The sequence below is a fragment of the Delphinus delphis genome, chromosome 3 (assembly GCF_949987515.2).
Source record: "Delphinus delphis chromosome 3, mDelDel1.2, whole genome shotgun sequence".
NCBI lineage: Eukaryota > Metazoa > Chordata > Mammalia > Artiodactyla > Delphinidae > Delphinus > Delphinus delphis.
In genome coordinates this window covers 11004214-11014479 of record NC_082685.1, presented here as the reverse complement: position 1 = coordinate 11014479, position 10266 = coordinate 11004214, and the positions used below count along the sequence as shown (strand labels likewise).

The window sequence follows — 10266 nt, the reverse complement described above, 5'->3', positions numbered from 1 at the left end:
ATGCACACTTCGCCCCAGCGTGTGCAAGCAGGGGGCTTAGAACAGGAGCTCCCATTCAGGGACAGCCACAAGTTCAGATCGACACATCATACGATACAAATGTATATAACAAAGGCTGGGATTTTATTTCCAAGTTGACACATGTAGAAGGCACACGGGCAAAGCGATGGCTTTGGGGCACGGGAAGGAGAGATGGGGAGGGGCGTGTCTGAGGTCCCCCTACCTCCACCACCCCCTAAGCGCACTTGAGACAGAACCAGTGGTGGGGGCTCCCACCCAGGGCCATGAGGGTCCTACTGGCTCTGGATGAAGCCTTGGGACAGCTCCCCAGGCATGATCCCCCTCCTCCCAGGGGGCAAGGCTCTGCTGAGCCCCCCAGCTGGAGGGACCAGCTTCCTGGGGAGGACCAGGATCAGAGAGAGAAGAACAGGATGAGGGCCAGGAGAAGCACCCCCAGCAGCACCACAATGGCACACCACTGTCGGCGGTCTGGGAGCAAGAGGGTCAGAGTTCACAGAGGGGAGGCAGCACCACCCACAACCCCCTCCCCCCACTGCCGAATTCCCCCTCCCCCCACCTCCACGGGACTCACCACTGGTCATGTGGGATACTTTGGCCATCTTCCTGAGGACCCCATCCATCCGGGACTGGGTGTGGTCCATCTCATGAGCAAAGGTGTCCAGCATACTGCCGAGATCAGGAGGTAATCAGCCCCTGGGGGGTCTGTGCACACCAGTGCAGCCAGCCAAGGGTTCCTGGCCCACCCCTGGGGTCCTGGCCTCACATGCCCTGCTCATTTAGCTCCTCCCCGATGCGGCCGGACATGTGTTTCAGAACCTGGATACTCCCAGACACCATTTCCAGTTGTTGGTCCTGCTGGTCCATGATCAGCTGCAGGTTGGAGGGGTGGGAACTGCGGTCGGCAGGGAGCCCTGAGCTGCCTGAAGGCTCCTCCAGCCCGGGGCCTCCAGCCACCCACACACACCTGCTGTGTGGCCTGCTGCTCTTCAATGTAGCGAGAGGTGGTTGAGACCACACTGGCGTCCAGCAAGTCGCTGGTTGACTTCAGGGTGGCTGGCTTGCCTGTCAGCATCTGTGGAGGCCAAGACCACAGGCTCAGGGAGGGTCGCCCACTCACGGCAGAGACAGACAAGGTTTGTGGCAAATTTAGATGGTGGTTTGTCAGGAAGGCAGTCTCTGGAGTGGGACGGCCTGGGTTCCTCAGAGCCACCACTTACTAGCAAGGTGACCCCGAGGCCATATCACTTGACTTCCCTGTGCCTCAGTTTCCTCATCTGTAAAATGGGGAGAGCTATAATTCCTGTTTCCTGAGAATGGAATAAGGATTTAATGAATTAATCCAGGGAGAACACTTATTATCCTATAAACACATGTATTTAAGAATTGAACTTTAATACCCAAAGCAGCACACATGGAAGGCATGTGGACCCTGCTATAGGACTCCAAGCTGCTGCAGACCTCAGCCCTCCACCCTCCCAGACCCCATGTGGGTTTAATGGGTGAGGCTGCTGTTTACAACATGCAAGAACGAACACACAACACAGAGGAAAAAGGTGTACAGACAGAGGCAGCAGAGAGACTGCGCACAAAAGGCATGAGTGGGTACACACGTGGGGCACGCACACCCACAGAGGAAAATGGTGTGCATGCACAAGGCAGGTGGGGATCCACTCAGAGGTCAAGTTCAGAGAGGTCAAGTGCATACACAGATTAAAAAGGTAAGCATCAAATCCTGAAAACAGTAACACAGAGAGCTAAAAAAAAAAAAAAGAAAGGAGATAGGCCACCACCCCCCGCCCCCCGACAGGAAACCAGTATAGACCCACAGGAGAAGGCAGAAGAGATTATACACACAGAAGGAGCTCACATCCAGAAAGAGCAAGCGGGTAGACAGCATGGAGACAACTGTGCACAGAGAAGATGAGCACTGACACAGAGGGTGGCTTGCACTCCAAGGGGAGGGTCACCCCGAGAGACAGGGGGTGAGGATACTGGGTCGGGATGCCTTTACCTCTCTATTATTCCTCTCCATGAAGGCTATGGCTGCGGGGCTGACCATATGGTCCTTCATTTCCTAGGGGTAAGGACAGCATCAGAGAGTAATGATACCCCAACCTCCCCACCCTCACCCCACTGGAAACTCTCTTCACCTGGACTGCTTCCCGCATCCTCTCCACAAACACCTTTCTCTCCTGCAGGTCTCCAGCTGGGAGCTTGAACTTGCCTGGGTTGGCTTCCACTATGCGTAAGCCGCGAGTCAAGAGTCAAGGCCAGAGCCCGACAGAACGCCCTCCTCTGCCTCAAAGCCCTCAAACACCTCCTAGGTGTCCAGCCTCCCCGAGGGCTGGCTCCCACGGCCCACTGCCACTTCAATGGGTTCTCCCATGCCGCCCTCCAACCCCCCCCCACCCCCAGGATATCGATGGTCTCCTCCAGGTCCTCGAGGTCCCACTCGATGCTGCGCAGGCCATTCCTCAGCTCATTGGTCGTCCAGTCCAGCTCCTCGCGTCCGACCGCCGCGCCCTCATGCAGAAGCTCGCACCACCGCTGGTAAAGCCCGCGGGCCGTGTTCACCGCCTTCTGCACCTCGCTGCGGGCAGGGGCACAGCGGGCGCGGCTGGGGGCAGGCGGTCCTCCCTCCCACCACTGCGCCCCCAAACGAGATGGGGACTCAGGAGACCCTCATATCCCACTGCGTACCCCTCCCACACGGCCACGGGGCGATCCCGACGGCGGTGCCCAGAATGCCTGACATGCTCCGTATGGCACGCGGGCACTGGCTGGCAGGGGGACAGCACACCCTCTGTCCTCCCCCATCGCTGTCACTCACCCTCGGACTACAAAAAACGGATCTTCGAGCGACATGTCACGCCCCTCACCCGCCCGAAGGCAAGCCCCCTCCCCTCTCGGCCTGGGAAGCTGGTTCCCTCCAAGAGGTGCAAAACGAGCCGTCACCCCCGCCCCCGTCACGTGACCACTGCCATCATTGAGAGCTGGGCCGCCAGGAGAGAAAGAGAGGCCTTGGCAGCCCGCAGTGCGGAAACATCCGCTCTCTCTTTCGCCATCTTGGTTGTGGGCAGAGACGGCTTCCTGTCTGCACGTACCGCCCCTTCGCGTCCTGGTCCCCGGAGGTGTCCTAGTTCCGTCTGGCTGGGTTCGACTCAGAGCTCCAAATCCCTCGGTTCGAGACCCAACCTCTCGGATTGTTGCTGCGCAACCTGTTTCCCTTCCGGGCAATGTAAATAATAATAGTCTCCTTTAAATCAGGAGAGATTATGGCTGGGGAAGGGGCTCATTCAATTTGTAGATCATCTTCATGGGCTCCCTGAGCCTGCACCTAGATCCTGTCCTAGGAGATGGGAGATGAGAGATGGTCCCAGCCCAGGGTCGGGAGTGGCAGGTTTGGTAAGGAGTATTGGGAGAGGTGGTATCCCCACCTTCCCGCGGGGGCAGGGTGAAGTGTGGGGAGTTCTGCTGGACTCTCTCCTCCTCTTTTTTCCTGCGGAGGAGGGACGCCTCGAGATCGCCCTAGGGCGGGTTGGCCGCGAGTGGGGGCCCGGAGATGCTTCTGGGGGGTGAGGTCTTTCTGGGTGCGAGCCTGGGGGTGCGGGAGTGGGTGTGGTGGTGGCTCTGAGGATGGTCTGCAGGGAAATCCTCTGCTTGTGAGGAGGGGTCAGGAATGTCTGGAGAGGGACTCATAGGGTCGCCACCTGTGTGACAGAGCCCTTCTGTGTAGGGTCTCCGGGAAAGCACTTTTTTTATGGGGGCGGGAGGCAGCTGTCGGCTGAGTGGGGTCCTGATCTCTGGAGCGGGATGTCTGAAGAAGTCCTCGGAGGGTCGCCCCCGTTGTGTGTCAGAGATAGCGTCTGGGCTGGGGATGTCATTGTGGAGTTTCGTGGGGGGGGAGGATGGGGGTGTCCTCAGCAGGTTGCCGTAATATGTGGCAGGATCGTTGAATGGGGACAGTTTTGGGAGAAGTCTTTTAGAAGAGAGAATAATTGTTGTTTTCATGTGCCGGGATTGGGAGTGGGGGACATGAGCATGCTCCAAATGTGAACGAGAAGAGCAATTTTTTGGCGGAGGGGCAGGAATACATGAGAGGGGGCCTGGCAGGGTGTCCATGGGGGGGAGGGACGGGGACAGGAATGTAGTGGTCCTCAGGGAGTAGCTGCTTGTGTAGGCAAGGTCTTTGTGTAGGTCTCTGGGAGATGGCGTCAGTGTGAGCCCTGAGGTGGCCCCTACCTGCCGGCAGGGGGCTTTCCGGAGGGGCGTCACACCTTCCTGGACTCCGGAGGGAAGGAAGCGAAAGTTTCTTCTCGCTCTCCGCGGGCCCCCCCCTGGACGCCGCTCCTGAAAGCGGGGGCTCCAACCAGCTCTAGCGGCTGGGAGAGGGAGAGCGGAGGGGGCCTGCCAGTAGGGTAAGGCACCACCCACGCCCGCCCGCTGGCCCGGAAAAAGCCGGCTGAAGTCTTGTATAGAGATCCTGGCCCCAGTCCTTATATGGGCAGCCGGAAGCGGCTAGCGCGCATGCCCTACGTCATTACTTCCAAATATAGTTGTGGAAGCCTGGCAGATCTAGTGGCGGGAAGGTTCGCGCACCAGTGCGGGGGTGTGTGTGTGTGTGTGGCGGGGGAAGCCTCCCCTTAAAGGGCCCGCACCACGAGTGAATGGAGCTGTTCGAACAATTCTGCATTTTCTGAGGAACTGGAATTAGGTTTTCTTGGAACTGTAGTGCGTAGCGGAAGGTGGGGCCGATGTTTTCTATCTATCTGCTCTATCAGTGCGTGGCTCAGTTTCTAGGTCCTATCCCAACTCCGCCTCCCGGGAAGCAGAGGCGGAGAACGTCTGCGTCGTTTGGGGGACCGCAGCCACATGTTCACTCGGGCTGTGTTGCGGCCGGGTCCTCCGCCTTACGAGCTCCACGCCCATCGTGGATTTCGTGCCAACGGAAACTGGGGTGGCGGAGGGGGGATGCTCAAAGAGGAGCGCAGAGATGGCAGCCTGGGCTGCGCTTGTGTCTGCAGACGTCCGCCGCCCGTGTAGTGGGCAACTTTGCCCTAGAGCCAGCCAGCGTGTCCCGCTTTCTTAACTGCTTCCAAACGAGGGGAGTGACGGGGGCTGGCGGACGCTGGAGAGACAGGAGAGCTTCAGGTTCCAGTGGTCCCCTTTCACCGCCGTGGCTCATTTATTCGTTTAGCAAATATTGGACGAGTCATTCTGCCTCGGTTTCCTCACCTGAAGAAATAAGATATAACTACCCTCCGCGGAGTGGAGGTGAGAGATCAATGAGATGTTTGTGAAAGGAAAGCCTTTAGCGCCTGGCACGTAGTAAGAGCTTAGTAAGTGTAAGCATCGTTATTGATTAAAAAAAACAAAAACAAGACATTAATTAGGCGCCTGGTAGATGCTAGGCACAGTTCCCACGGGGGATCAAACAAGACATTAATTAGGCGCCTGGTAGATGCTAGGCACAGTTCCCACGGGGGATGTATCAGTTAGAACCCAAGTCTTCCCGGGTGCGAAGGGAAACGTGCTGCCTACGACCCGCAGGGGTCTCCAGATGCAACCCGTGGGTGGACCCTGAGCCCCACCCACGGCGCCTGTCCCCTGGGCCCGCGCGCGGGTGCAGTGGGGGGCCCTGAAGAAGCAGACCACCCCGAGAGCTCAGCTTGGGCTGGGGAACGCTCCTCCTCACACGAGTTCGAGTCCCTTTTCTTTGCTCGGTAAATTCCACCCTGTCGCTTTAAGGAGTCTTTCGCCTCAGAGCTGTGGAAAGCCCGGATGCGACTTTCTGATTGGGCGGGGCGTCTCAGTGACTTCACTTGAGGTACAAAAGGGCCCGGGTGGCGGGCGCCGGGGTAGAGCGTCCTGGCAGCGTCTCGGCGTGGGTTGGCTTGTACAGAGAGGCGTGAACGAGCGCCTTGTCCAGTGTGCACCTGCCACCTGCCCTGCCCAGCCGCGTGTCCCCGCCGCCTTCGCCCCTCAGTCAAGCAGCTATGGAAGTGCAGAAGGAGGCGCAACGCATCATGACCCTGTCGGTGTGGAAGATGTACCATTCGCGCATGCAGCGCGGTGGCCTGCGGCTGCACCGGAGTCTGCAGCTGTCGCTGGTCATGCGCAGCGCCCGGGAGCTCTACCTCTCGGCCAAGGTGGAAGCCCAGGAGCCCGAGGTGCCCTTGCCGCCCGCCCGCTCCCCTGACCCTTGCCTGCACCCGCCGCGGGAAGCGGAAGCCGCAGCAGAGGTAGCGCCCTGCGACGGTGAGCAGCCCTCTCCGGAACCCATGGACACGCAGGAGACACCGAGAGCGGAGGAGACCCCTGCCCGCAGTGCCCAGCGCCCCGCCAAAGTCAGCCGCAAGCGGCGGAGCTGCAGCCTGAGCGACGGTGGGGACGCTGCACTGGTCCCGAGTAAGAAAGCCCGCCTAGAAGAAGAGGAGGAGGAGGAAAGGGCCTCTTCGGACGTCCTTGATCGCCTGCAGCCCCCTCCGGCGCAAGCGGAGGGCGCATTCCCCAACCTGGCGCGTGTCCTGCAGAGGCGCTTCTCCGGCCTCCTGAACTGCAGCCCCGCCGCGCCCCCGACGGCGCCGCCGGCGTGCGAGGCGAAGCCGGCTTGCCGCCCGGCGGACAATATGCTGAACGTGCTGGTGCGGGCCGTGGTGGCCTTCTGAGGGTCCGTGAGCGGCGCTACCAGAGCCCAGAACGCGGGCCGAACCGTCGGCCAGAGTGAGCAGACCCAAGGCGAGGCCCACCCCCGGGGGAGCGCCCGTGGAAACCGTGGAGAGGGGCAGCCGCCCTGGCTGCCGAGATGCCCTGAGAGGGACTCTACCCACGGGGTGCCGTCGCCACCTGTGTGCAGCGGCGACACCAAGAAACCTGAGCCGGGGGCGCGGGCGTCTTCCCCCAGACCTGCCGCGCCCACAGGTGCTGTCTTAACGGACTGGGATATGGACCTTACGCTCTCCTTCTGGGACTTGGAGAAGGGAGCTTTGGTTCTTTAAACTCCTCAGGGTCGTACTTTATTTTTTACTGGGGGCTGTGCTGCCCTTTCAAGGTTTTTCAATAGTTGGTGTTTGCGTTTCCAACCTCAGAGAATTCCAGGCACTTCCCTTCCCCCTCCAGTGACATACTTGTGCAAGCGGTCATCGTTGCGTCATGGGCAGACGTGGGGAGCTTCCTGTTGTCTTGCGTGGGTGTGAGGCCTGGGAGGAGGATCTGGGGTGTGGACGCCCAGGGGAATGGGAGGAGGGCGGCCTGAGTCACTTCGCCTCCGCGTGGTGTGGGTTATTGCCCCGAGCCCCTACGCCTTCGGGGGCAGAGGGCAGATCAAATTTCAGGTTAAAATTTTTCTCATCTGGTGTGTGAGAGGTGGGAATATGTTGACAGTCTCAAGCTTGAGCCTCCCTCAGACCTACAGACACAATCAACCCAGACGTTCCTGGTATGAATCACGGAAATGGGGGGAGGGGGTTGTTCAGAGCGCTGTAAAGCTGAGCTGGGATCAGTTGCTGGTGAGACTGGGCCAGTTTTGGGGGAGGGGGGTTCTGTTTACCTTTACTGTGGTGGATTCTGTTAACTCCATCTGTCTGGCCTTTTTGCTAGAAATGCCAGATAGGAAAATAAAGACCATTTGAAGAAAAAGTCTGTGGAGCCCGTCTGGTTTTCTTCCCTGGTGGGGGAGGGGCAGGGTTAAGGGGTCAGGAGCTGGCTGGCGGCTTGCTGGGGCCCCAGAAACCGGTCTGACCGGCTACCACGTGGGCAGAGTGGGCGGGAAGGGGCCGGGCGCCTTTTCTTTGCCAGAGCACTGAGTGCTGATTGCCTGGTGCTCTGACCTTTCCTTAACCCTCTCACGTTTGGGGGTTCCTTGGACATTCTCCTGTATTTCTGGCTGGGTCAGAGTGCTTTCCGAGTTCAGACGTTTGGGGGATACTTTGGGTACTGTGCCCGCAGCAGAGTCGGGGGACCACACCTCCTTTGGAGACTTGAAGGATGTCTCCCAACAGTCCTCCCTCCCCCCCCCCCCCCGCTTGATTAACTGAATCAGCAGGGATCCCACAACTGGGGTGGAACTGAGGTGAGCTTTGGAGCACACTTTATGCCCAGTTCCAGTCCCTGGCGGTATAACTGTGGTTCAGGCTAGGAGGTGTGCTCCGAGCCTCAGTTTCCTCATCTGCAAAGTGGGCCTCAACAGCTTCCCTGCGAGGCTGTGGGTTTAGAAATTCCCGTGGGAGCGCTTGTTTGCTTTGGCCCCACCCCATCCCCAGGTTAGCCCCCCAGAGAGGAGGAACCCCTCACAATTTCCCCAGTGCTGGTTTAGGAGAGCGTTTGTAGATGTTGCACTGGGACTGGGGGGTGGGGGGTGGGGGCTGTTGGGAGGACAAAGGAGCCGCAGGTGCGGGCGGTGAAGGCGGCGGGAGGCGCCGGGAAAGCTCCCGCCCCGCCTCCAGACGGCAGGCTCCGCCACGGCTGGCCTCCCGAGACCCGGGGGACCTGACCCCGAGGGTTGAGGGAGGAGGGCGCGGGGGAGGGGAGGCCCCGCCCCCGAATGCCCGCCCCTGGCTCCCCTCCTGCGTCGTTCACTCATCGCACTCCCTCCTCCCTGCCTCCCTCAGGGCCCCTCAGGGGAATCTCGCCTCCACCGCAGCCCGTTTCCCTCCCGGGAAATGTGAAAGACTTTAGTGCCGCCCACTCGGGGGACCGACCCACAGCTCCGCAGTGGGATGCTGGGGGACTGGAGCCCCACACCCCTCGCGGTAGCTCAATTCGTCCGCGTGGGGGCAACTCCCTCGAGAACCTGGCCCGGCCCCGGGAAGTCCCCGGCGGCTGGGGAGGGGCATCACTGCGCATCCTGTCGCAGGAACCGCCGGGCGCTTCCTTCCACGGGAAGCTGCTTGGCCGACCCCCGCCCCCGCCCGGGCCGCCTGGGGGTTTCCGGTACTCGGTCACTGGGGGCTGAGGGCTGGAGGTGATGCTGTGGGAGACAGGCCAAGTGCCCCTCACATACATCCGCTTAACGTATACCCTTCCCCAAGACCCCATTTCACCCATCAGAAGAGACAAAATTGAAAATTTGTCACAACAGTCGACACTGATGAGCCATGGACTTTCCACGCCATTACATGGCATTGGATTATTGGGACAAGCCCTCTGGGGAATAATCGATTGGACAATAGCTGTGAAAACTAAAACTGTCACAGATCTCATAGCCCGTGGATCCCCACGGAACCTCAGGCCTGGAAAAAGAGGTTCCAGAAGGGTATTCACTACAGCATTGTCCAAAATTGGCACAAATTGGGGACTTCCTTGGTGGCGCAGTGGTTAAGAATCCTCCTGCCAATGCAGGGGACATGAGTTCGAGCCCTGGTCCAGAAAGATCCCACATGCTGCGGAGCCACTAAGCCCATGTGCTACAACTACTGAGCCTGCACTCTAGAGCCTGTGAGCCACAACTACTGAGCCCGCGAGCCACAACTACTGAAGCCTGCGTGCCTAGAGCCCGTGCTCTGCCACAAGAGAAGGCACCACAATGAGAAGGCTGCTGACTGCAACTAGAGAAAGCCCGCTCGCAGCAATGAAGAACCAACACAGCCAAAAATAAATAAATAAATTTATAAAAAAGCACATACAGCAGATATTCACTACTATATATAAAATAAACAGCAAGGACCTACTGTATGGCACAGGAAACTATATTCATATCTTGTAATAACCTATAATGGAAAAGAATTTGAAAAAGAATATATATCTAGGGACTTCCCTGGAGGTCCAGTGGTTAAGACTTCGCCTTCCAATTCAGGGGATGTGGGTTCGATCCCTGGTTGGGGAGCTAAGATCCCACATGCCTCAGGGCCAAAAAAAACCCCATAAAACAGAAGAAATATTGTAACAAATTCAATAAAGACTTAAAAAAAAAGGTCCATCTATGTCTATATATATCTCTGAATCACTTTGCTGTACACCTGAAACAAACACAACATGGTAAATCAACTATACTTCAATTTAAAAAAAAGTTGTTTGTTTTGAAAAAAATAATAAAAGCACATACAGCAATACAAGTACATGTATATGTATGGGAAAGTGTGTACAGACACTGTGCTAAGCCCAGAGAGCTGGAAGAATGGTTCCTCACCCAGTAGCTCAATGTGAACGAGAGCTCCCCTCCCAGCTTGAGTCTGGTCTAATGCTAATGATTTGACAGGGTTGATTCTTCCTGCTTTCAGGCCCCCACACTCACACTCCCACCTCACC

General features: G+C 58.3%; 2 protein-coding genes across 4 annotated transcripts; one reads left to right on the top strand and one right to left on the bottom strand.

Annotated features, from left to right (window-relative positions):
- Positions 1–121: 121 nt before the first annotated feature.
- Positions 122–2949, bottom strand: STX10 (syntaxin 10). 3 transcript variants are annotated; one of them, XM_060007881.1, is made up of 8 exons: positions 2852–2949; positions 2442–2611; positions 2172–2266; positions 2033–2095; positions 986–1093; positions 785–891; positions 593–687; positions 122–489 (listed from the first exon to the last, which is right to left on the bottom strand). In XM_060007881.1, exons 1-8 carry the CDS (start codon positions 2884–2886, stop codon positions 413–415), a joined length of 750 nt encoding a protein of 249 aa, XP_059863864.1. In that variant the 5' UTR covers positions 2887–2949; the 3' UTR covers positions 122–412. The 3 variants fall into 3 exon arrangements, with proteins under 3 accessions (XP_059863864.1, XP_059863866.1, XP_059863865.1); XM_060007883.1 differs by having other exon boundaries at positions 789–891; XM_060007882.1 differs by lacking the exon at positions 2033–2095.
- Positions 2950–4181: 1232 nt separating this feature from the next.
- On the top strand, positions 4182–7595 carry IER2 (immediate early response 2). The gene has a single exon (XM_060007884.1). It carries the CDS (start codon positions 6018–6020, stop codon positions 6687–6689), a length of 672 nt encoding a protein of 223 aa, XP_059863867.1. The 5' UTR covers positions 4182–6017; the 3' UTR covers positions 6690–7595.
- The last annotated feature ends 2671 nt before the right edge of the window (positions 7596–10266 follow it).